The 26,870-nt window shown below is 50.5% G+C and overlaps 1 protein-coding gene across 2 annotated transcripts; it reads right to left on the reverse strand.

Annotated features, from left to right (window-relative positions):
* Positions 1-971: 971 nt before the first annotated feature.
* Positions 972-14,039, reverse strand: LOC144942031 (cytochrome P450 1A1-like). Of its 2 annotated transcripts, XM_078868647.1 has the most exons (8): positions 14,013-14,039; positions 13,317-13,389; positions 11,442-12,327; positions 10,741-10,864; positions 9,673-9,762; positions 8,704-8,827; positions 8,043-8,129; positions 972-4,380 (listed from the first exon to the last, which is right to left on the reverse strand). In XM_078868647.1, exons 3-8 carry the CDS (start codon positions 12,300-12,302, stop codon positions 4,092-4,094), a joined length of 1,575 nt encoding a protein of 524 aa, XP_078724773.1. In that variant the 5' UTR covers positions 12,303-12,327; positions 13,317-13,389; positions 14,013-14,039; the 3' UTR covers positions 972-4,091. The 2 variants fall into 2 exon arrangements, with proteins under 2 accessions (XP_078724773.1, XP_078724772.1); XM_078868646.1 differs by lacking the exon at positions 14,013-14,039 and having other exon boundaries at positions 13,317-14,002.
* Between the last annotated feature and the right edge of the window lie 12,831 nt (positions 14,040-26,870).

Raw genomic sequence — 26,870 nt, forward strand, 5'->3', positions numbered from 1 at the left:
GGATATATTGTTTTGGGGGGGGGGGCAGAGCTTTGTGACGTCACATTTGAGGGGGGGGTCTGACTTTTTGTGACGCCGTGTGACGAGGGGGGGGGGGTCAAAAATCGTCCAAAATCGCGTGACGTCATTTATGGACGGTCCCATGCAGGCTCTATTGTCATTACGCGCACAACGCGGCTCAGAACAAATGAGGTCGTAGCTGACCGACGACGTGGAACACTGCCGCATTCAGTTGGTGTCGTTTCTTCTGGGAGTGCAACTCGGAGACGGTGTAGAGTGGTTCCTACAAACAACAGCAGCAGCAGCATGGAACCGCGACCGAGCAGAAATCATCCCGAACTTGTCCTTCGACTCCCGGAGCAAATGTCACCTGGCGTGTGCCCTGACCCTCCACTGGGCGGCGCCAAACTCCACCAGGCCGATGAACCATTGATGCTCGCGTGTAAACAATGCTCGCTTGGAAACAATGCTCCCTTGTAAACAATGATCTCTTGTAAACAATCATCGCTTGTAAACAATTCTCGCTTGTAAACAATGATCACTTGTAAACAATGATCGCTTGTAAACAATGCTTGCTTGTAAACAATCTCTTGTAAACAATGATCTCTTGTAAACAATGATGACTTGTAAACAATAATCACTTGTAGACAATGCTTGCTTGTGAACAATGCTCGCTTGTAAACAATGATCGCTTGTAAACAATGATCACTTGTAAACAATAATCGCTTGTAAACAATGACTTGTAAACAATGATGACTTGTAAACAATCATCGCTTGTAAACAATAATCACTTGTAGACAATGATCACTTGTAAACAATGCTCCCTTGTAAACAATGCTCGCTTGCAAACAATACTCGCTTGTAAACTCCGTCACACTTTCCCATTGTAACTTTCTCTTTTGACGATAACATTGGTGATTCTCTGCTCATTGATGTAGGTGTAAATATGACACAAACACATTTGATATAATTATATATCACCGGAGAATGTTTATTAAAGAAAAATTACATGGAATGTTTTGTAATTGCATATGCGATTGTACAGAAAACAATAACAATAATACTCAGTGATCCCATTCCTTGAGAACCCTGCACAACACGCAATACCTGGACGAAATTAGTATGTTTAACTTCTTTCGCACCGTACGTAGCCAACCGTGATAACTGGAGATGCGGGAGACGGACAACAAACGAATCACAAAAAAAACTGTTCTATAGAAATACATTTTCAAGCTACATTTAAAAGTGCATAGCTCCAGTGGCTACCGAATATCGAAAGGAAGAGCGTTCCAGACGGCCGCAGAAGCGCATCTAAAAGCGCGCGATCCAATGACCGTCTTTGTTCGATAATTCGCTACACAAAGTAGGAAAGATGATGATCAGCAGCGGGGTGCTGCAGAAGAAGACCGCGTCGTAGACACCACTCTACACCACACCACTCTTAATCGAGATTTGAAGTTTTCGTGACTGCAGGGGTCCAAACTCTTTGGTTCTTTCGGTAAAGTCACGTAGGTATAAAAATAAAATAAATCACGACGTTGCGGGCGCAACACAAGCGTCCGTCATCAGGTGGGACAACCACGGCAAGAAACAATTGCTGAAGTGGGCAAAAGGGCTGCTGCAACAAGAGGCTATATAGGTAAGAGAAGGGGGGGGGGAGCCAGGGAGGAGAGACAGGGAGGGTGGGAGTGTGGGGTAGGGGGAGTGGAGGCTCTATCTGGCCCATAGGCACTACTCTACTCGATCTAAAAATGTCTAAATGTTTGTGTGTATCCCTTGTGATGTTGTAGGATGAACGTTGATATTTATAAGGCCACGGGGTGACCAATAAGGTCTGACTTGGTCTGTCATAAGGTAGGCACTGATAAGGAGTTGACAGGTGTGTATATAAAGTATATACAGAAACAGGATTTCGTCGTCAGAAATGATGACTTCCCAAGCTGTCGCCATCCCTCATCATCATGCGATGTAAACATCGAAACTGGATCGGGTCAGAGATGAAGCGTCAAGGAAGAAGGCAAGAGTGTCACCCATCTCTGACAAGCTGCAAAGGAGGGAAAAAAAGAAGTCACCTCGGATGGATAGAACATCGCGCAAGAAGAGCGGAGGCCCACGCGAGAAGAAAGGTGGTGAGCACCGGGGCACCAGCGTGGAGGGCATGAGGGCAGGCGCAGGGAGCGGTGGTGCAAGTGGCGACCTCGGCCCGCCTCACCCCACGGGGCGGAGGAGTCGGCCTAGGACGGAAATGTGCGTGTGTTGCAGCGTGAGGACGCAGGGAGCCAGAGCCCCCCTACCTCGTGAGGGAACATCCGTGAACACTTACTGGGCATCTGTGGGGGGAGCAGAGGCGTAGCTAGGGGGGGGGCAGGGGGGTACAAATGTCCCCGGGCGCCAAGGTAAAGGGGCGCCAAAATGAGGCTTACAACGTTACATTATAACTTATTGCGGCGGGCGCGGCAGCGCGAAACTACTGCACAAATCTACACCTCGACGTTGCGAGGGCTCGCACCGCGGCGCGACCGCCGAGCGCTCGAGGGACGGCGAGAGACGTCGGCGCCCCGTAAGCCGGCTTCTCCACAACGCGGCGGTGTGGAACACGCGGGCGGTGGCTGATGGCCACGCATTTGGGTTAAACTCATCGACGTTTGTCTAGGTCCGTTAAGAGACCGGCGCTCATTGGTGCGGTCGAGGTGGTGTGGTGTTCCCAGCTCCTAGAGCCTCTTTCTCTAACACCCAACTCCTCTCTTGCTGTCAGAGCATCAGGAGTAATGTTGTGCCCACCCTTTGTATTTTCACTCTCGTGTCGTCGATAGTTTCACCGCACTCTGATGTCTGATTCAGTCTTTAAATAAGCTTTTCATTTCAATGTAACTATTCACCAGTAATACTACACGAATTTCCTCCTGAAGCCCTCTCGTGGCTGCAAGACCTCGACATTGGAATATAGCTCCTGAACATATTGCCACCATATGCCAAAATATCATTAAAATGGAGGTAACACTGGATGTCAATGGGAAGGGCATTATCGTCCATCACTGTGGCACAGAAGAGGTGGCATTCTATAGTGGAGATGACAGGTTGATAAACGAGCCTTAGACATGAGTGAGAAACATGCATTTCGATTATTTTGATTATTTTGCTGCTAGAATTTCCACAATGATAAGCCACTTTGTTGAGCTATCATTTGTGGCCAGGTCGCTTCTGAAAAATAATTTAATACCTCAGTGGGCTTTACCTGGTAAGGTAAAAAGTTGTTTCTTTAAATATGTATTTTTTTGTCAGTGATATGTTTACCTTTCCTTTCGGTTGAACTCCTATTGTGTTGTTTGTATTGTTTGTTGCAATCTTCTGACATCTGTGACAAAGAGCTTCATAGCTCATCCGATTCGAGCATTTTAGCTCATTGGATTTCTCCAGTATCAATATTCTGATTCTGAGGTTGGTAAAAAAAAAACATTGAGCTTATTCACATCTCACTTGTGCCCTGCACAAACTGCAGGTGGTGCCCTCCGTGGTTTCTCCACAGTGACACAAAAACCGTATTGCGCATTGCGAAGAGAAAACTGAAAACATCCTTCTGTTTCGATTTAAAGCTTTCGTGACTGCAGGGATTCATCTTCTTGGTTCTTTCGGTAAAGTCACGTAGAAGGGAAATAATAAAATAATAAAACTATAAAATTCTCACGACGTTTCGATTGCAACACAAGCAATCATCAGCAGGTGTGAAAACCACAGCCAATTGAGCAGCCCAAAAACACATCGTCTAAACTGCTCTGCACTGGAGCGTGACGGTGCAAGCAAGCACAGCAGTGCAAGATCCCAAGACTTTGGCACGAGGGGGGAATGAGCGCGAGTTCCAAGCATGATGTTGTGCCCGAAGACAATGACCGGGGCGCCTGTGTGTCTCTACAAAAAAACCACGCACACACACATCTGTAATCAAGACTCCCTGCAGTCTTTCACTTCGTTGCCCCATTGTACATTCGTTGCTGTGGCCGCGCACACACCCCGAACGGTTCAATCGCCCGGCAAAAAAAGCCGACTCTCGCAATCCCACAGCGTCCGCCCGGCCAGCACCGGCGAGCATCGGCTCACGCCCGCGGGGACGTGCACACGTGGAAGCGCGGCGGCTTCATCACCAGGGCGTGCTGCGGGATGATGCTCGGCGTGGGCGTGCCGGGCGGCACTCGGAACGACAGCCCCTGGAGCAGCGTGACGAGGACCACGAAGAGCTCCTGGCGCGCCACCACGTCGCCCAGGCAGCGGCGCTTGCCCAGGCCGAAGATCTGAACCTTCTCCACCATCTCCTTGTTCACCTCCTTTCCGTCGTGCGACAAGAAGCGGTCCGGATCGAACCGCTCGGGGTCGCTCCATACGGTCCTGAACGCAGCAACCGCACGCGAACAGCGTGTCAGACGAGGGTCAGGGTGTGGTCTACGGGGAGAGACGCAAACTTGGGGGACTCGTGGCGTACAGCACTCTGGGGTTGTCAGAGATGCACACACGTTCGCATTTTGTTGCGGGGCGTCATTGAGAGAAGCTTTTTGCTGCATTTCGCTCCGAGGTTCAGTAAATACTGCTCTGAAAAACTGCAATCTCCTTCGGTGTTCAATCTGTCACCCAATACAAGATTAATCTACTCGCCTCAGGACACAGTCTCCTTAATTTGGCGCTTTCGTGACTGCAGGAATGACTCTTTGGTTCTTTCGGTAAAGTCGTTTCGATTGCAACACAAGCAATCATCATCAGGTACAAATGAAAGAGAAAACAAACCTAGTAAATTCTAGATTTGAAGCTTTCGTGACTGCAAGGAATCATATTCTTAGGTTTTTTCGGTAAAGTCACGTAGGTAAAACATCAAAATTAATGAAAATAAAATAAAATAAAAACAAAAATCACGACGTTTCGGAGGCAACACAAGTCTCCGTCATCAGGTGGGACCGTCACAGCCGAATTAGCTGCATCAAGTGAGGCAATGATTCAAGAAGTAATCCCTTATAAGCAAGTTGAAGGGGGGAGGAGAGGGGGGGGGAGCTCATCAGAATGTGGTAGCCAATGAATGGAACGTATCGAGAGGGGGGCGGGGCTCAAAGACAGCACGGAGTGCTAACTACAACGCATCGGGAGGGGGAGGGGGGCCAAAACAATGGACGACGGCTTGGACGCGGTTGCTGCTGCACACGCCAACGCAATGGACAGAGAGGGGGGAGGGGAGGTCTGATACACATGATAGACAAAAGAACGAAAATGCCCATGTTTATACCAATGCTGGCTGAACAATGAAGAGAGCACTGCCAAAAAATAACTGGGGATGTTAACACTCGGTAAAGTAAAGTAAAATAGTGCCTGTCAGATAAGATGGTCCAAAAAAGTGTAATGAAGTCTTTTTTGCGTGGTTGATAACATCTTTCCAATGATTACTAAGTTTGTACCCATCATCACGGTTGAAATTATGTCTGTGTTTGTATATTTGTATGGCTTCGTGTACAAACCTTTGATGGTAGCCGGGAGGTTTGCAGAGAACCTTGGTCTCGGAAAAGACAATTTCATGAGAGCCCACCGAGTTGTAGCAATGATCGGCAATGGCAGAAGAATCAGTTCTGCCGTGTTTCAGATCTGACTTGTGCTCGCGGACACGATCAGAAACATGACGTTTCGTTTCTCCAATGTAGCAATCACCACAAATGCAACTCAATTTGTAGACTCCAGGATACTGGAAGTCAGGAACGACATCCTTCACAGATGGCCTCCCAAAATTGAACCACTTCTTGGACCACATCAATTCTAGACACCCATCCATCAGATTCACCATGGAAGTGGAGAAAGACAGTAAACTACCATTCTTGGATATTCTGTTTGAGAGGAGGCCAGACGGATCCTTGGGACATTCTGTCTACAGGAAAGCCACCCACACAGATTCCTACCTGAAACCGGATTCCCACCACCACCCATCTCAAAAGAATTCTCTCATCAAAACGCTATACCACAGAGCCCATGGCATTTCTGACAAACACCACCTGATCGGTGAATTAAGACATGTACATCGGGCCCTCAGGATGAACGGATACTCTGACCGTACTATCCGCCAAGCTGTCTCTCCCACCACACAGAAACAGCCACTTGAAACTCCGACCAAAACCATCACGTTACCATACATAGCAGGCGTGACAAAAAAGATCTCCAAAATTCTAAACAAACATAAGATCCAAGTCCGATTCAGTACAGTGCATAAAATCCGTGATCTGATTCCATCTGTGAAGGATGTCGTTCCTGACTTACAGTATCCTGGAGTCTACAAATTGAGTTGCATTTGTGGTGATTGCTACATTGGAGAAACGAAACGTCATGTTTCTGATCGTGTCCGCGAGCACAAGTCAGATCTGAAACACGGCAGAACTGATTCTTCTGCCATTGCCGATCATTGCTACAACTCGGTGGGCTCTCATGAAATTGTCTTTTCCGAGACCAAGGTTCTCTGCAAACCTCCCGGCTACCATCAAAGGTTTGTACACGAAGCCATACAAATATACAAACACAGACATAATTTCAACCGTGATGATGGGTACAAACTTAGTAATCATTGGAAAGATGTTATCAACCACGCAAAAAAGACTTCATTACACTTTTTTGGACCATCTTATCTAGATTTGAAGCTTTCGTGACTGCAAGGAATCATATTCTTAGGTTTTTTCGGTAAAGTCACGTAGGTAAAACATCAAAATTAATGAAAATAAAATAAAATAAAACAAAAATCACGACGTTTCGGAGGCAACACAAGTTGCCTCCGAAACGTCGTGATTTTTGTTTATTATAATAAAATAAAACAAAAATCACGACGTTTCGGAGGCAACTTGTGTTGCCTCCGAAACGTCGTGATTTTTGTTTCATTTTATTTTATTTTCATTAATTTTGATGTTTTACCTACGTGACTTTACCGAAAAAACCTAAGAATACCATCTTATCTGACAGGCACTATTTTACTTTACTTTACCGAGTGTTAACATCCCCAGTTATTTTTTGGCAGTGCTCTCTTCATTGTTCAGCCAGCATTGGTATAAACATGGGCATTTTCGTTCTTTTGTCTATCATGTGTATCAGACCTCCCCTCCCCCCTCTCTGTCCATTGTGTTGGCGTGTGCAGCAGCAACCGCGTCCAAGCCGTCGTCCATTGTTTTGACCCAGCTCCCCCCCCCTCCCCCTCCCGATGCGTTGTACTTAGCACTCCGTGCTGTCTTTGAGCCCCGCCCCCCTCCCTCCCGATACGTTCCATTCATTGGCTACCACATTCTGATGAGCTCCCCCCCCCTCTCCTCCCCCCTTCAACTTGCTTATAAGGGATTACTTCTTGAATCATTGCCTCACTTGATGCAGCTAATTCGGCTGTGACGGTCCCACCTGATGACGGAGACTTGTGTTGCCTCCGAAACGTCGTGATTATTGTTTTTATTTTATTTTATTTTCATTAATTTTGATGTTTTACCTACGTGACTTTACCGAAAAAACCTAAGAATATGAAACCTAGTAAAATTTCGAAATATAATGCAATACAACACAGATAGTTGACCGTTATGGTAGCCGACTCTCTGTGTTGTATTGCGTTATATTTCTAACTTTTACTAGGTTTGTTTTCTCTTTCAATTGTACCAGATGACGATTGCTTGTGTTGCAATCAAAACGTCGCATGCTATTATTTAATTTATTATTTTCTATAGCAAATCTGGCTGTGACGGTCCCACCTGATGACGGAGACTTGTGTTGCCTCCGAAACGTCGTGATTTGTATTATTTAATTTGTATTAATTTAAATTAAAAAAAAAAATTTTACCTACGTGACTTTACCGAAAAAACTAAGAGTATGAATCCTTGCAGTCACGAAAGCTTCAAATCTAGAATTATTATTTTCTCTTTCTATGTGACTTTACCGAAAGAACCAAAGAGTGACACAGATTTCATTTCCCCACACGTGACAGTGGCATGCATGTGCAAGCAGCATACAGTGGCGGCATGCTGCCTTGGAGTGTGTGTGTTTCTAGTGGGGCTTACGGGTCGTGGTTGACCTGGTGAAGGTTGACGAACACGCACGTGTCCCGAGGGATGAACATGCCATTGAGCACCACGTCCTGCGTCGTGCTGTGAACACGGGACAAGCAAATGACGTCGCGCCGAACGAATAACTTCCCACAGTTGTTAGCATCTTACATTCCTCGTACTGGACGGTGAGGTCTGAATTAAAGAGCATTTGAGACAAATCTGGATATTCAGAGGCATCCTGAACACCAGGAGTCAACCTTCCCCGAAAGCTACAGACCCACGGGACTCAATGCGCGTGACCCATCATCACGCTACATCCGGCCGTCAGTTTCGCGAAACGAAGGGAAACCCGGAACGCGACTGCGGAGAACCCGCGGCCAAACCGATAAGAAAACGTTGGGAACCACCACCAACTTTGCAAGCTCAACGGAGGCACAGTGGTGGCCTTGACCGGGGTCGGACCACCAGACCAAAAAATGGTGACGAACCGCTCAACCAAACCCATCGCAGCTTTGCATGCGACCAACGCGATTTTTAAATCCATTATAAAACAAATATGTCAAATCCACCATGCAACCAGGTTGACTTCCTTAATCGGGGTGCCCAGAGTCGGAGGGCATCGTTGCGTTCCCAGTGGCGAGGTGCCGAGGGTTGGCGGCGAAGCGCCGGGCACCTGTGTGGGATGGTGAACGGGACGAACGCGGAGTGGCGGAACGTCTCGGTGAGGAAGGCCTCCACGCGCCGCAGGTTCCCGTGGTCCTCGAACCTCGGAGCGCGGTCCCTGCCGATCGTTTCATCTGCAAAGGTGCACACGTTGCAAATAAGAGAAGCTATCTTCTTGGTTCTTTCGGTAAAGTCACGTAGAATGGAAATAATAAAATAATAAAACATAATAAAATAATTTTCACGACGTTTCGGCCACAACGCAAGCAGCCGTCCTCAGGTGGAGAACAGGTCTGTCGAGAAGACAGAGTCTGCCATTCTACGTGACTTTACCGAAAGAACCAAGAAGCAAGAAGATGAATCCCTGCAGTCACGAAAGCTTTAAATTGAAATTTAAGAGAAGCTACTTACGTTGAGATTGCATTATTATTCGAGTTCAATTGCGTCCTTCGGTTTTTTTTTATAAGAATTTGTATGTTTTTGCCAAATGTTAAACTTAAAAAATAGTATAATATGAAGGATGTTATCCCTATATAGTCGTGGCATTAGCCAATATATTCTTCCAAGTATAAATATGCAATTTAAACGTATAGAGTCAGACTGTAGTTTTGAGGCTTGAGCGATCTTGGAGAGATGTCACAACACCAACATCGTCATACCTTACACCGCACGATGAACAACATAACGACGTGAATAAAAAATATAAATCATTGCTAATTAGCTAACTAAAGAGCTTATAAGCAACCCTTATTTGTACTGGGAGCACAGAAAAGCGCAAAAACACTACAATAAAAAAAAAGTGTATTACGTTTTGCACACTGATACAACGATATGAAGTCATATTGTGACGTTTTACAAGGCCTCGTATCGTGAAGAGTGACATCGTGGTCACCAAAGTTACGATGGCATTATCATCATCATCAGTCGTATCACGATCGGGAATTCCGCGTTTGTCACGAGCGGAAGCCTGGCACCTCACCGATCTCTCGCTGCAGCTTGTCCTGGACGTCGGGATGGATGCAGAGGTACAGAAGGCACCACGTCAAGCCGGTGATGATCGTGTCGAAGCCTGCGTGGAGCGCACAGGGAACCGAGCTCACCGTTGGCTGTCCGGGGGTGACGATGGCCGGACGGAAGCGGCCGCGGCACCTGCACCGTGTGCTCTACACCTTTGCTGCCCGTGGCCGGCGTGAGCCTACCTGCGATGAATCGCACGTACGATTGTGCGCTCTGCTACGCGTTGCTGTAGTTGCTACGAGGAGCCGGGTGCGTTTTCTTACATTCCCATCTCCTGCCGCGTGCCTCACGTGCCCCCAGCCCAAGCACCGCTCGCTCTGGAGTTACTGGAACAGGCTACCTTCGGCCAGATATACCAAACTCGACATGGGAAATCAAATTAGGCAAGTAATCGATTACTCTAGCGATTACCGCGTCGATTCTTCGACCACGGTTTGGGAAGAGAGAAAAAACACCGATCTCGCCTCCGTTCCTACGTGTGCCGCTGGACGGGCGGTGACGGGCGGGGCTTGGTGACGTCACGCCAGGCGTGGCTGGTAAGGGGTTTCCTGCCTACGCGAGGCAGCAGCGCGTGTGGGAGGGGAGGGGGGCGGCAGCATTTTTAAAGGGCCCCGAGTAATCGACCACGGAGCAGCCGATTACAATTAACGGGAGATGTTATGGACATGCACGCACGACGTACGCCACACACACGCACGCACATTGGGCACACTCACGTCAGATGCCCTCCCATAGCTATTAACAAAAAAACTACGGAACTGGTGTTGGCTAAACGCTTCGCAAATTACTCAGTTGGGATCGCACACCAGCAGCAGAGGCAGCGTCTGTCCGCTACTGCACAAAAAAGAAATACTTGGCTGGAACCCTCCCGGAAACAAAAATCTTGAGCCTCGCACGAGGCTTTCGCGGGTGAACCGAGCGACCACAACGTGGTGCACTGCTCACCTGCACCCCCAACAACAAAAATCTTGAGCCTCGCGCGAGGCTTTCGCGGGTGAACCGAGCGACCACAACGTAGTGCACTGCTCACCAGCACCGAAAATGTCGAGCGCCGTGGCGACGACGCGCTCGTCGCTGAGGCCCACCTCGCGCAGCGCGTCCTCCTGCTCGGCGCACATGGCGATGAGCGCGTCCGTGATGTCGCGCACGTGGCCCTGCACGCAGCGCGACGTCACACCGACTTGCAACGGCGTTGACATTCAAACATTCAACGTCGGGACGGGATACAGGGGGGGGGGGGGTAGCGGGACATGGCCCGTGGGTAGAACAGCGATGGAGGACGGCCGCGAGAGGAATGCGACAGAGACGAGGGGACGGGGTCTACTGCGCAATAGCATCGGAGTCTGGTTCTGGTGGTCATGCAAGTGGAGGTCATGATCGTGGTGGTGGTGGTGCTGCTGCTGCGAGCCATGCTTGTGGTGGGAATAGTTGTGGTGGTCAGGTGGTGATTGTGATCGTGATGGTAGAGGTGCTAGTCAGGGTGGTTATTGTGGTGGTGGTTGTGGTGATGATGGTGGTGTTCATCCTCTTCACGTGGCCTCAAAGTGCACCCGGCCTGGCACAGGCGCCGTGGTAACTCAGTGTCGAATGGCGGCTATTGGCATTGGTCATCCTCTATAGCCTGACGACGGTTACGACAGCACGTGGAGCAATACGTCGGGCATCATGTCAAACGGCGCGCAGTAAAACCCGAAAACACAAATTAAAACAAAACCATTGGCATCACCGCACCTCTTGGTAGGAGTGGTAGTGTTCCTTGATGTGGCCTTCCATGAAAGCCAAGAGCCGGGCGGAGAGGACTTTGAGTGCCCTTAGCTGAGCATTCGGCACGTGACGCAAGACCGGGAAGAAATCCACGATGTTCCCGGCGCCCGACAGTTCCGACGCCTCTTCGTTGAAGCCCACGATCTGCAGGAACGTGGGGTCCCCGTGCGGGTAGCGCTTGCCGAACACGAGCGCGCACATCACGTTGGCCACGGCGCACGTGATGGAGGGCACGGGGTCGAAGCCGCCGGGCTGCGCTCCGCCGCCCTTGCAAGCGAGCAGCAGCCGCTCGGCCTCCTGGCACACGTGCTCCTCCAGCAGGCACGCGTAGCCCGCGGCGCGCGCCGGCGCGGCGCAGAAGTTCCGCAGGGCGCTCCGCGCCAGCCTCTTGTGCGCCCTCCAGCAGCCGTCGTACGCGCGGGTGAACGTGAGCGTGTCTCCGTTACCGACCAAGCTCAGCGAGTAGAACGGCGGCCGCCCCGCGAACGCGTCGCCGTTCTTCACGAGCGCCCGCTTGATCGTCTCCAGACCGCTGAGGACCACCACGGGGACGGAGCCGAGGTGAACGCGGAACACGTCTCCGTAGCGATCGCGCATCCTCGTGAGTTTGAGGTGGGGGTTGGGCCACAGCTGGAGGATGTTGCCGACGATGGGCCAGCGGACGGGGCCCGGGAGGGGCCTCGCGTCGCCGTGGAGACGACGCGCGGAGCGCCGGCGTCGGACTAAAGCGACCGCGAGCAGCAGGCCGAGCGCCAATAATGCGAGCGTGAGCCGAGGAGAGGAGGAGGAGGAGAGGGCGTCGTCGTCGTGTAAGCTCGAACTCTCCATGGCGTGTCTTCCTGCGGGAGTCGGCCTGCTCAAGCACAAAAAAGGCGGCGTGCTTTTGAAAGTGACGTGAACGTTGATTACAGCGCAATACGCGCGCGAGGCATGATTCGCACAGGAGAGGAATGATGCGCGCATTGGCAAATGTGCATTCGGCTGTGGGGTGCCCACGAAGTTTAACGCACAATCAATATTTGGTGTTTTGTCGTCCTTCTAAAAGAATTCTGTGTAACGAAATTCGCGCTCTTCGTCTTGTTTGTTTACATTCCGTTCGAAAACAACGTAATTATTCACCGCTGGTGACTCGCGCACAGTATTACACCCTGGAGTGAGATGTCTGTGAAGGTTGCCCTTCACGTCGATTAAACGGTGCCGAGTCGGGGCTGGAGCGGTGGCAGAGGAGCGAGCACACCCTGCCCCCATGAGTCCCGGCAACGCGAGTTCGATTCCCGGCCACGGCGAATATCGGTGGCGAGCGTTGCCTGAACTGTTCCTGTGGCTCCGCTCTTGACTAAATATGCACTTGAACGGCGTGCATTAGTTGCATGTTCATATTCTTGGTTCTTTCGGTAAAGTCGCGTAGAAGGGAAATAATAAAAATAAAACAATAAAATTCTCACGACGTTTCGATTGCAACACAAGCAATCATCATCAAGTGTGAAAACCACAGCAAGAAAATTTGAAAAAAAAGTGGCGGGTTTTTTCAAAAAAATTATAGGTGGTTTTCACACCTGATGACGATTGCTTGTGTTGCAAACGAAACGTCGTGAGAATTTTTTTTATTAGTCTATTATTTCCCTTCTACGTGACTTACCGAAAAAACCAAGAATATGAATCCCTGCAGTCACGAAAGCTTGAAATCGAAATGTATTTGCATGTTGTTTAACTTTAAATCGGAAAGCAAATGTACGATCACACACCTTCCTTGGTGCACCTGCCTTACACAAACTTTGTATTTCATTTAACAGCACTTTCAAATACTGCAGCTTCAATATATTCACACACACACATACCTACCTCGGTGTTAACGATGCACCGTGAACAACATCGACAGTGCTCCTGCTTGACGTTTTGGGTCTTCACTCACCAACTGCGTGACCACAAGAAGCCCTTGCAGTGACACAAGTGGCTGATAAAAGTAAGCCGCACAATCGTGTTGCCAGGCCGAGAATGTGCCCTCTAGAACCCAATTGAGTGCCGCTGGGATGCTTGCAATGTTTGACTCGTGGCGGGCTTCACGTGGCTCCCCAGGGTACCTTACACCGTGTTCGTGTCGATATTGCACGTCTGCAAGTACTGTACTAGTATAGCATTGTGATAACGACCACCTGCATTTCTAATTTTTTTTTAAAACCATACACGGATTTATGTTCATATCCACATCAATTACAATTGCCCGTTCAAATACGAGCGTTGGACAGCCCCTGCCACCAGTGGTATACATTCCAGCGTTCTTATAGCGTGCGTCGGTTCTCCCCCATGATACAGCACAACTCTCCTGTTCACTTTCTACAACGCGGTATATATTTTATCGCCCTTCCGAGGGTGATGGTAACCACCACCCGCCAGTGAGACATTTCATCTGTTTAAAAACCCGCGATTATTTACGCGGCACGAGCACCAACCACACAGCCAAATGAACAATAACATCGTAATACATTTTTATGCGTGTTTTTAAAATATAACAATGTATAAAAACATCACGTAACTCACCGCGCGCACAGCGAGAAGCACTCGGAGTGGTCACCCCCCCGCCACGCGCCGCCTTATATAGACTTGGGGGGCGTGGTCACCGCACGGTGGGCGGTGCATCTAGCGGGGTCGCCGACCAATGGGGTTGCGGCCCCAAAAATCACCATCAACGTCATCATCAGCATCATCAGCAGCGTCACAATCCCACGAGGACGCAGAATCAAACGAGGAAATGAAAAGTAAGAAGAGGGCTTTAGCTTTAGCCCTCTTCTCACTTTTCTTCTTACGAGAGGTGGTGTTAAGATGATCAAACACTACATAGATACCCAAATAGGTGCCGGAGACAGCCTTCTAAAGAAGGCCTTCGAAATAAGGCTGCTCTCTCTCTCTGATGTCGGCCAATACGTTTCAAAGGCAATGCTTAAATAATAATTATCAGAGGATGTTTGTTTGACATATTCACCACAAGTACTGTGGGTGGTTAATGCAGAAACGATTCCTTGCGAAAGTTTTTTTAATTTGGTGTTTGAAATTCTTTACACCGCCTGTATTATTGCCAGAAAGGGTAAGAGCTTTTCTTATTTTTCATACTTTGATATTGGCAAAAAGGTCCCATGATGTCAAATGAGAATATTTATTCCTGCTGCAGGAGTAATCCGATTAGCTATAAAGCTCTTATTTCAAAGGTGTCCAGTAAAGGGGGGCAGGTCAGAACGTTACGACAATAAACAATAAAACACGATAGGATCGCAAACTATAGGATACGATATAAATTATACGATATTCACGATCACGATATGACGATTATCGCGATATCCTCGCAACATTACAAATTGTACGTTAACGATGTTTTTGTTTTGATTTTACTTCCAGCCCGAATACTGCACTGTAGAGATTCACTACAAAGATGTGTCACTACTTGAGCATTTTATCAGCGCCTTGTGGATCTGGGGGCTCTAACTGTGTGAAAGTCACGTGTAAAAGCATTCGCTAAAATAAATATAGTTTTAAAACATCGCATCTGTAAATGGGCTCAGTAACAGTGCACGATTGAAAACCATGAGTTGTTTGTCGTTGTTTGTTGTTGTTGTTATTGTGTTTTCTCATCAAGTACAGATTGGGGCACCACGCTTGTGAAGCGACTGCATGGAGGGAGGGGGAGGAACGCGGCCATTTTTCTTTTGTCAGTGCACAATTTCGCTCATGGAAATTTCAAAAATTATCGAGGCAGAATTGCAGGAAATAGCAGCTGTCAAATTTAATATAATTTTTGAAATGTGAGCGGCATACAAAGCCGAACAAAAAGTAAATGACTGCAGTGATTAACTCTGAAAAGGTTCAATAGACCAATCAATGCATGTGCTCTTACTGCTGCAGTTCTGGTGATAGTTTTACGCTCAAAGCGAATTATTATTTTTATAAATCTCTCACAGTCCATCTCGACACTTAGTGAAGAGGCCAATTCAAGCAGTCGGCAACAACTGAGAGAATTAAAAGTTTAACCGGCTACGAATTCCCTCGCGAGCATTGATTTTCTTTTACTCCTACAACAATTCAGACTCCGATGGCAGCCTCCAGCTGCCCTCTATCCTTCACAGGACAATAACTCTAAAAGAAACCCAGAACTTAGTGTCTCGCAGAAATGTCCATTCAGACGTCCCCACTGTTACATCACTCACGCGTCTAACCAGCTCCCTCCGAGGCTAACCACGCTCCCTTACACTGAGTGGTGCGTGTACAAACACATGCAAAGATCCCCCGTGTAGCCTCAATAGACTGTTGGGGCAAGTGCTGTGAGCGAACACCTCGGTGCGTGTGCTCGCACACACATATACATACATACAAAGGCAAAAGATAAAGATCCCCCGTGTAGCCTTAACAGACTGTTGGAGCAAGTGCTGTTAGCGAGCATACAAACTCTGCGGTGGGAAGGATATCCCTAAAGTAATTTCTGCTATTTTGTCCAGATAATTTTATAAATGTGAATTTTGATTAATATGGTTTTTTTCTGACTTTATGTGAACGAAAAGACACAAATTCACCAGTTTTCTCATTGGAAATAGGTACATTTCTAAATATCACTGTCCTGGTCACAAAAAGCAAAGTTTGTGGGGAATAGCAGCCATTGTCTATACTTTTTAGGCATAAGCATTTACGAATTAACACTTATACTACCCAGGCACAAAAATTGTGTTACATCGTGTAATGCGATCATCCTTCAGGATACTTTACATTTGTTCTCCCCGCCTCAAGTTAGGAATCCGACACTGCGCATGTGCGAGTAACTCGTATAGACTTTGAAGTTCTCGACGTGTTTACTTTAACTGCGCTCGAAACTCGTGTTTAAAACTTGCCTCCTTCCCCAAGAGGCTTGGGCGCATCGAGGTCACAGCTGTGGAACCACGCGGCTGCCAAGATCCTGGGATTGACCGCCGCGTGCACCCTCTGTGTGTGTGCGTGATTCGGGTCTCACGCTCACGGTGTTTGCGGGTTCTCAGCCCCGCCATCACGAATACGTGAATTTGGTTTTGCGCTCGCATTCGAATTCTGATCTACAATATAGGAAAGGGACGTGATTACAGATGATGAAACGCTTCGGAAAGAGGATACAACAAAATCGTATTTTGCATGAATGAAGTTTAATAAAATTACGTGTGCCCCTTTGTCAATCCACTGCTGGATGAAGACCTCCCCATGTCGCGTGGGTCTTGAGGCGGTGTTTAATATTCACCACGCTGGTCACTTAGCGTTGTTGAAGGGGTGTCCAGGTGTAGAGATCACACCCCACTCATTATTAGCCATGGCCAGGAATCAAACTCAATTTGCCAGAATCGTAGTGCAATGCACTAAGCACTGCACCACCGCTCCACCATGCAAAAAAGCAAGCGAGTTTTTTGTTTGTTTCATAACTGTTTTAGTTTTAATTAGCGCAGCATAACGGTTGCGTGCATACGAATAACAAGATAACAAGGGCATTAGGGAGATGCCTCTGTAATTGTTGTAAACGTTGTCCACGGGATGTCTTGTGGACCACGCACGCCCACACGCGTCCTCGTGGAAGACACACGGATCGCGGCCACTAACAACCATCACCGGAGTCATCGCGCGGCAGACGCGGCTCTCTACTCCGGTCTCAAACCATGGACCACCCAAAGTAGCTTCGGCCGCTGCCCGCTTCTATAACTCACCGGCGGCGAACGTGGTGTCAGATTTGCGCCACGAGACTACCGCTGAAGCCGCCCACCCACTCGCTTCACTCGGCAACCTCGAAATGAACGTCAGAGCATGGCTGACGCAGCCCCCATCGTACTAGAGAAATAAATTCGACTCAAGGACTTGCAGAGATACGAACAAACCTGTCCGTATGTCAAATTTTCCTGTTCGGACCGAGAGTCGTAAGTTCAATAGATGGCGGTGGTGGTGGCATCGACATCTGCAGAACACGAATAACCAGTGGCGTCTACATCTACAGGAGATTATGCAACTTTATAAAGCCATGTCCGGTTGTTTGGTCTACATGCCGTACAACATGTTTGAAATGGACAGGAGTAAAGTTGGACTTATGAGCACATCGACTTACGAACAGACCTCTGAAACCAACTCGTTCGTAGGTATAGGGGTCTCTGTACTGGAGGGAGATGAACCCCCCACCCCACACGCACACTGTGGGGTTGGTAATGCTATGGACCACATCATAAACCACTGTCTGAGCTCCTTCGATGGAGGAGGAAGAGCAAAACGACACGAACTCTCCTCTGAAGCCCTCTCGTGGCCAGCAGACCTCGACATTGCCATTCAGCTACTGAACAGATTGCCATCATGCGCAAGAATACAATCGTGCTGTATATGTGGGAGCTGGAATGCCATTCACTCTCTGTATTTGCTGTGATTTGTAGCCATTCCCTGCGATGCCACTTTTGCGTATGAACGTGTGGAGGTTTTTCTGGGGACAATCTGCGAAACGCAATGGGTCTTTTGTGCTTTCTGCTAAGCGAACTAGATTTCCCACTTACAAATCGATATCAAACACTACACGAAAGATAGATAGATAGAGAGACAGGACGTAATTCAAGACATTCTCACTTGCTGGACAGGACACTAGCTTACAGGCAGCACTCAGAGACGCGGTCACATCCAGGGGCGGTTTCTTCATTAGGGCGATAGGGCGACGCACCACCAATGTCATTCAACCACAGAGTCACGCTAGCCGTCACTGTGCCTCTGGATATAGTCCAATCAGCGTCATGCTACGTTCTGTGGAGTACCGCCTCTTTTTGGGCGATTTCCCTCTGGCTGAGAATCGCCCCGAGTGGTCCCATAGACTTACATTCAAAGATGTTTTTTTTCGAACAGGGGGCGCTGCAATGCATTCTCTATGGCTTCCGGGAGTGCTCGCACTAACGTGCTTACGTCATCATACGTAAGCACGTTTCATCCAACAAAATTATTTGTCGCCACCTAGTGGAATCTTTAATAAAAGAAACATGAGTGGATTGTATTAATAGTGAGTATAGAAACAAACAAGATGTATTGTAAGAGTCACTTTATTTTTCATTAATATTAAAGAAGTGAAGTTGCCTTTACATGCTTAAGCTGTTAATTTATCCTTTGCATGGGTGGACCTTATCCTTATCAATCATCCAGACATTTGCCCCCCCTGAGAGATTTTGCAGGAGCCGCCACTGGTCACATCTATGCACGATTAAAATACAAATTGAATTGCAGCACATTAGGGCACGGCTGAACAATTCTCGAAAAAGTACACATCAGGCTTTAACGTAAATGGGATCAGTAGCGTGGTAGTCCACGTGTTTACACAGTTTTGTTTATTCCTCGAGCAAACTCAAATGAGCAGAGGAAGAGAACTGGCACAGGTTATCTCTGCACGGGTTCAAGGAAGGGTCGCGAGGCACAGACGCCAGTCACGCGTGCGCGCTCGGGCAATGTTTTCGGAAGAACAAAAAAAACTCCCCGTCCACGTGTTTATTTTTACAGTAGCACTCGGGCATGCGGGCGCACACCAGACGAGGGGGATAACTGACTTTTTTGTGGCATTAGTTCTGGTTAAAACTACGAAAACACCAGTTAATTTTACACAACGCGCTTCTTTGCCATTAATCTTCCACTGCTTGTTGTTAGTCTGAGAAAACGAACCCGTATTTTTGTCCATGAAAAATTAGCAAATATAATTGTATGATGCATCAATTTCACGTGATCGTTTTCGGTGAAGTGGAAGGATTAAAGGAATGACGATTTCCCAGATCGGTTTACATTTGTAATGGTGGTGCAGGGGCATGCTGAAGTTGGTTGGGGGAACACGGAATCACGTGTCTGAAGTGTGGGTTACTGGGGGTGCGGGTTACTGGGGGTGTGGATTACTGGGTTACTGGGGGTGTGGGTTACTGGGGGTGTGGGTTACTGGGGGTGTGGGTTACTGGGGGTGTTGGTTTCTGGGGGTGCGGGTTACTGGGGGTGCGGGTTACTGGGGGTGTGGGTTACTGGGGGTGTTGGTTTCTGGGGGTGCGGGTTACTGGGGGTGCGGGTTACTGGGGGTGTGGATTACTGGGTTACTGGGGGTGTGGGTTACTGGGGGTGTGGGTTACTGGGGGTGTGGGTTACTGGGGGTGCGGGTTACTGGGGGTGTGGGTTACTGGGGGTGTGGGTTATTGGGGGTGGGGGTTACTGGGGGTGCGGGTTACTGGGGGTGTGGGTTACTGGGGGTGTGGGTTACTGGGGGTGTGGGTTACTGGGGGTGTGGGTTACTGGGGGTGTGGGTTACTGGGGGTGTGGGTTACTGGGGGTGTGGGTTACTGGGGGTGTGGGTTATTGGGGGTGGGGGTTACTGGGGGTGCGGGTTACTGGGGGTGTGGGTTACTGGGGGTGTGGGTTACTGGGGGTGCGGGTTACTGGGGGTGTGGGTTACTGGGGGTGTGGGTTATTGGGGGTGGGGGTTACTGGGGGTGCGGGTTACTGGGGGTGTGGGTTACTGGGGGTGTGGGTTACTGGGGGTGTGGGTTACTGGGGGTGCGGGTTACTGGGGGTGTGGGTTACTGGGGGTGTGGGTTATTGGGGGTGGGGGTTACTGGGGGTGCGGGTTACTGGGGGTGTGGGTTACTGGGGGTGTGGGTTACTGGGGGTGTGGGTTACTGGGGGTGTGGGTTACTGGGGGTGTGGGTTATTGGGGGTGGGGGTTACTGGGGGTGCGGGTTACTGGGGGTGTGGGTTACTGGGGGTGTGGGTTACTGGGGGTGCGGGTTACTGGGGGTGTGGGTTACTGGGGGTGTGGGTTATTGGGGGTGTGGGTTACTGGGGGTGTGGGTTACTGGGGGTGTGGGTTATTGGGGGTGTGGGTTACTGGGGGTGTGGGTTATTGGGGGTGTGGGTTACTGGGGGTGCGGGTTACTGGGGGTGTGGGTTATTGGGGGTGTGGGTTACTGGGGGTGCGGGTTACTGGGGGTGTGGGTTACTGGGGGTGTGGGTTACTGGGGGTGTGGGTTACTGGGGGTGCGGGTTACTGGGGGTGTGGGTTACTGGGGGTGTGGGTTACTGGGGGTGTGGGTTACTGGGGGTGCGGGTTACTGGGGGTGTGGGTTACTGGGGGTGTGGGTTACTGGGGGTGTGGGTTACTGGGGGTGTGGGTTACTGGGGGTGTGGGTTATTGGGGGTGTGGGTTACTGGGGGTGCGGGTTACTGGGGGTGTGGGTTATTGGGGGTGTGGGTTACTGGGGGTGCGGGTTACTGGGGGTGTGGGTTACTGGGGGTGTGGGTTATTGGGGGTGCGGGTTACTGGGGGTGTGGGTTATTGGGGGTGTGGGTTACTGGGGGTGTGGGTTATTGGGGGTGTGGGTTACTGGGGGTGTGGGTTTCTGGGGGTGTGGGTTTCTGGGGGTGCGGGTTACTGGGGGTGTGGGTTATTGGGGGTGTGGGTTACTGGGGGTGCGGGTTACTGGGGGTGTGGGTTATTGGGGGTGTGGGTTACTGGGGGTGCGGGTTACTGGGGGTGTGGGTTACTGGGGGTGTGGGTTACTGGGGGTGCGGGTTACTGGGGGTGTGGGTTATTGGGGGTGTGGGTTACTGGGGGTGCGGGTTACTGGGGGTGTGGGTTTCTGGGGGTGTGGGTTTCTGGGGGTGCGGGTTACTGGGGGTGTGGGTTACTGGGGGTGTGGGTTTCTGGGGGTGCGGGTTACTGGGGGTGCGGATTACTGGGGTGTGGGTTACTGGGGGTGCGGGTTACTGGGGGTGTGGGTTTCTGGGGGTGCGGGTTACTGGGGGTGCGGATTACTGGGGGTGTGGGTTACTGGGGGTGTGGGTTTCTGGGGGTGCGGGTTACTGGGGGTGTGGGTTACTGGGGGTGTGGGTTACTGGGGGTGTGGGTTACTGGGGGTGTGGGTTACTGGGGGTGTGGGTTTCTGGGGGTGCGGGTTACTGGGGGTGTGGGTTACTGGGGGTGCGGGTTATTGGGGGTGTGGGTTACTGGGGGTGTGGGTTACTGGGGGTGCGGGTTACTGGGGGTGTGGGTTTCTGGGGGTGTGGGTTACTGGGGGTGTGGGTTACTGGGGGTGCGGGTTATTGGGGGTGTGGGTTACTGGGGGTGTGGGTTACTGGGGGTGCGGGTTACTGGGGGTGTGGGTTTCTGGGGGTGCGGGTTATTGGGGGTGTGGGTTACTGGGGGTGTGGGTTACTGGGGGTGTGGGTTTCTGGGGGTGTGGGTTATTGGGGGTGTGGGTTACTGGGGGTGCGGGTTATTGGGGGTGTGGGTTACGGGGGGTGCGGATTACTGGGGTGTGGGTTACTGGGGTGTGGGTTACTGGGGTGTGGGTTATTGGGGGTGCGGATTACTGGGGTGTGGGTTACTGGGGTGTGGGTTACTGGGGTGTGGGTTTCTGGGGGTGTGGGTTACTGGGGTGTGGGTTACTGGGGTGTGGGTTATTGGGGGTGCGGATTACTGGGGTGTGGGTTACTGGGGGTGCGGGTTACTGGGGTGTGGGTTACTGGGGTGTGGGTTATTGGGGGTGCGGATTACTGGGGTGTGGGTTATTGGGGGTGTGGGTTACTGGGGTGTGGGTTACTGGGGTGTGGGTTTCTGGGGGTGCGGGTTACTGGGGGTGTGGGTTACTGGGGTGTGGGTTACTGGGGTGTGGGTTTCTGGGGGTGCGGGTTACTGGGGTGCGGGTTTCTGGGGGTGCGGGTTACTGGGGGTGTGGGTTACTGGGGTGTGGGTTACTGGGGTGTGGGTTTCTGGGGGTGCGGGTTACTGGGGGTGTGGGTTACTGGGGTGTGGGTTACTAGGGGTGCGGGTTATTGGGGGTGTGGGTTACTGGGGGTGAGGGTTACTGGGGGTGCGGGTTTCTGGGGGTGTGGGTTTCTGGGGGTGCGGGTTACTGGGGTGTGGGTTATTGGGGGTGTGGGTTATTGGGGGTGTGGGTTTCTGGGGGTGTGGGTTACTGGGGTGTGGGCTACTGGGGGTGCGGGTTATTGGGGGTGTGGGTTACTGGGGGTGCGGGTTTCTGGGGGCGCGGATTACTGGGGGTGCGGGTTACTGGGGGTGTGGGTTATTGGGGGTGTGGGTTACTGGGGGTGCGGGTTTCTGGGGGCGCGGATTACTGGGGGTGCGGGCTACTGGGGGTGCGGGTTATTGGGGGTGTGGGTTACTGGGGGTGCGGGTTTCTGGGGGCGCGGATTACTGGGGGTGCGGGTTACTGGGGGTGCGGGTTACTGGGGGTGCGGGTTACTGGGGGTGCGGGTTTCTGGGGGTGCGGGTTACTGGGGGTGCGGGTTACTGGGGGTGCGGGTTACTGGGGGTGTGGGTTACTGGGGGTGCGGGTTACTGGGGGTGCGGGTTACTGGGGGTGCGGGTTACTGGGGGTGCGGGTTACTGGGGGTGTGGGTTACTGGGGGTGCGGGTTACTGGGGGTGCGGGTTACTGGGGGTGTGGGTTACTGGGGGTGCGGGTTACTGGGGGTGCGGGTTACTGGGGGTGTGGGTTACTGGGGGTGCGGGTTTCTGGGGGTGCGGGTTTCTGGGGGTGAGGGTTACTGGGGGTGCGGGTTTCTGGGGGTGCGGGTTATTGGGGGTGTGGGTTACTGGGGGTGAGGGTTACTGGGGGTGCGGGTTTCTGGGGGTGTGGGTTACTGGGGGTGCGGGTTACTGGGGGTGCGGGTTTCTGGGGGTGCGGGTTACTGGGGGTGGGGGTTACTGGGGGTGCGGGTTACTGGGGGTGCGGGTTTCTGGGAGTGTGGGTTTCTGGGGGTGCGGGTTTCTGGGGGTGCGGGTTACTGGGGGTGGGGGTTACTGGGGGTGCGGGTTACTGGGGGTGCGGAAATGTGTTTTCTTCAGGCACATTGCCGTTGCTTTTCAATATCAAATTCGGCTTCGCAAAGGTGCCAACCTTCATTACATCACGTGGATGATCACCGATTCTGGCAAAGGGAATGGAACAAAAGCTGGCGAGTGTTCGCGAAAAGCGCGCGGAGGGGCGCATGCTTTGGACTGACCCTGAGAGGCGTTTAGAGGACCACGCGGATTTGGGGAACGTGCACACGTTAAGGGACAACCAATGGAGGAAACGGGTCTATTAGAGGGACCCATAACGAGAAGAAACGATGGCCGATTAACGGAGAATGATGACGGGAATGGCAGCCGAGCGGAGGTGGAGCGACGAGGTGGGTCCACGTGGGCGAGACGGACTGAGGCATCGCAGAACTGTGAGGGACGCAGTGGCACGGGGAGACTTTCATCCAGCTGTGGATAGACAATAGCTGATGATGATGGCGATGACATCGACGGACACTTCATGCTGCTAGATTTGAAGCTTTCGTGACTGCAAGGATTCATACTCTTAGTTCTTTCTTTTAGCCCCGCCCCCTCCCCCTCCCGATACGTTCCATTCATTGGCTACCACATTCTAATAACCCCCCCCCTCTCCTCCCCCCCCCAACTTGCATTTAAGGGCTTGCATCTTGAATCCTTGCCTCACTTGTTGCAGCAAATCTGGCTGTGACGGTCCCACCTGATGACAGAGACTTGTGTTGCCTCCGAAACGTCGTGATTTTATTGTTTTATTTTTATTAATTTTAATTTCATTTTTTACCTACGGGACTTTACCGAAAGAACTAAGATTATACTTTATGCTGCATTTACAATAAAAATACGATGATTGTTTTGATAGCGGGGTCAGTGGCGAGTGACATCCAAACCAGTTCTGGATCGGAAAGGTGAAGTATGGTGAAACATTCCCCGTGACCAACGCGGTGTGCGGGAGGCCTTCATCCAGCAGTGTAATTGATCAATGATGAAAAACAGTACGTAAACAACACTATAGCATTTTGTCATTCTTAATATATTCTCAAAAATATGATCGTTTAATATATTTAAAAAATATTTTCATTGAAAGAAAGACAGGGTGTTCGCAATGACAGAGTGGGACTACTCTTGAAGGTCACGTCCCAGAGTCTGATGTCCAGCTTAGAGCCGACACAAATGTAAACCTTGTGCGATTGGTAAGTTGGTCACACAAAGTAGAGGATTGCATCGAGTGTGGTCAATTATTGATAAGTATGAGAGTGTGCGCGTGTGTGCCAGGGGTGATAGGGGAGCAGTGGCCTCGTGGTTAGCGCACTGCGCTACGAACCCGGCAACCAGAGTTCGATTCCCGCTCGCGGCCGACACCAGCGAACTGAACCAGTCCTGGGCCTGAAATGAGCATTGCACCTAGCGTGATGAGTAGACATCGCCACTCGGGAAAAGTTTTTTGGTTTTGCCATGTTTGTTTGATGTAGTACAGAGTTAGAATGATGGCTTTAATCTAAGTTGTCTTGTGGTTGTTGTTGTTGTTTGACTTGCATCCCACTGAGATTTTTTGCACAGAGTTGGTGTACTGTGCTTTTTTTCTGGAAGACTTTGCAGTTTTTTCCTGGATTTTTCTGTTTGCGCATAGTCACTTTAAGATGTTTTCTTGTTCATGTTTTTTGTTTGTTGCGGTTGCACCCGATTCAAGAGCCGAATGGCTCACAGGGCTATACCAAATAAATGAAACTGAAACAAAGGCGGCCGGACGTGGTGCTGGCCACCCACCCCGTCGTGTGCCGTGTCGGCCTTCATATATGCTGGAAAAGAGCACTTGCCCTGTTCAAGTCTACACCTACACGGGGGAACTTTGCCTGTGTCTTTGGGGGTGATGTTCTTTTCCGTTTCGTGGGGCCACGAGTGAGGTAGCGTCCACTGCTCGGGGCCAGAGCGGCGCTAGGGGGAGACGAACGGGGATGGAGGACAGAGAGAGAGGACTGAAGGGATGGGGTTCGCGACCGGACCGATCGATGCTCGCGTTGACCCTTGGAGATCGAGCCGTGGGGGTTTGAGACGGGAGGATTGACGGCGGTACGTGGGCCACCAACGCGTGACGGCCCGTCGAGTTCCATTCCAACTTTGCTCACCATCACGGCCATGAAATTGTTACACGCGAAAGCGAGTGCCCCTAGAGATCGTGGCATTCCAGATCCGCATTATCACGCCGTGTCAACCCACACGGTTCACCCCGTATTCTTGCACAGGGCAAATTGAGTTTTCAGGTCCATACGGCGTACAGCCGTTTCAATACGGGCATCATATTTGCGTGTCTATTTGTCTTTGTGTTTCTCCCTTGTGATGGATGAACGTTGAGATTTATAAGGGCACAATGAGAGACCAATAAGGTCTGCACTGGTCTGTAATAAGGTAGGGGGCACTGATAAGGGGTTTACAGGAATGGTATTTAAACAGCACTACCAGCACGGCTGGGGGGGAGGCATTGAGTACTGTATCTGCTAAAGTCTCAGCCACCCTTCAAACTTATTACAATCAAGTTAAAACGAGCGGTAATCACATGTATAATTTCAAGGGTGTTTATTTTTTTACCATGATGTATCTATATATATACTTGAATACGAGGATTATTCCAGACCGAGTAGATAACTGCACATTTTCAATCTAAATGTAGATTTTATTTTTGTTATGTATACAAAACACGGGCAGCGCGGGCTCACAGAGATGAACAAACCAGTGCAGCGTAGCTTACAAAAATATATAAAGTAGTAAAAGTGTCGTCTTTACCATTACGTGTTTTATCGAGAGAGAAAAATAGTTACGTCCTCTAGTGTTGTAATGATGGAATAACCTTGTGAATTACAAAAGGTTACAAGTGAAAATAACAACGGTGATTTTGACTGTCACTCAGAGGAGAGGTATTCATCTCAGTGTAGGGGTGTTAGAGAGAGAGCCGTTATGCATGGCAGCTTATGGGAAACAAACACAGTGGGCGGGGCTACGTGAGTGCACGGGGGGGGGTGCTCTTAACGACGTCCGCACCAGGCAGCCCGGGGCCCCACCCCTCAGCGGGGGTTGAGTATAAAGGGGGATGTGTCAGAGGGCTCGGGGCAGAATGTTAAAGCTAAACCAGTGAAGACCGAAGATCGTCTAGCTAGAGCCCTGGACTCCCCTGGGTCGCCGCCCTTGTCAGGGCCGCGCAGGACCGAGCCAGCGGCGTGGTCCCGAGAACCAGAGCTAGTGCTCTGGGACTCCGGGTACCGTAGCCCGACTTACCAGTGTCGGGCCAGACAGCCTCCCCTAGCCCGTTAGTGGAGGACTAGGAGGTAGGTCAGAGATAGCTAGCAGTGTATTCCCAGCTAGCCGGGTGAGGGGGCCGATACCCCCTCCAGTGTTGTATGTCCGCGGTTGTGACAACTGTTGCGGAATAAATACGTGTGCCTCAACCCCGGCGTCCAAGAGTCCTCAACGGTATTACATCAGTAACAGCAATCTCTGCCCGTCCTTGTGTTTAATTATCCCGTCGTCAACGTCACGTAAGCAGTTTATACATTCACACAAGCAGCAACTTAACGCCTT

This window comes from Lampetra fluviatilis, chromosome 26, assembly GCF_964198595.1.
Source record: "Lampetra fluviatilis chromosome 26, kcLamFluv1.1, whole genome shotgun sequence".
Classification (NCBI taxonomy): domain Eukaryota; kingdom Metazoa; phylum Chordata; class Hyperoartia; order Petromyzontiformes; family Petromyzontidae; genus Lampetra; species Lampetra fluviatilis.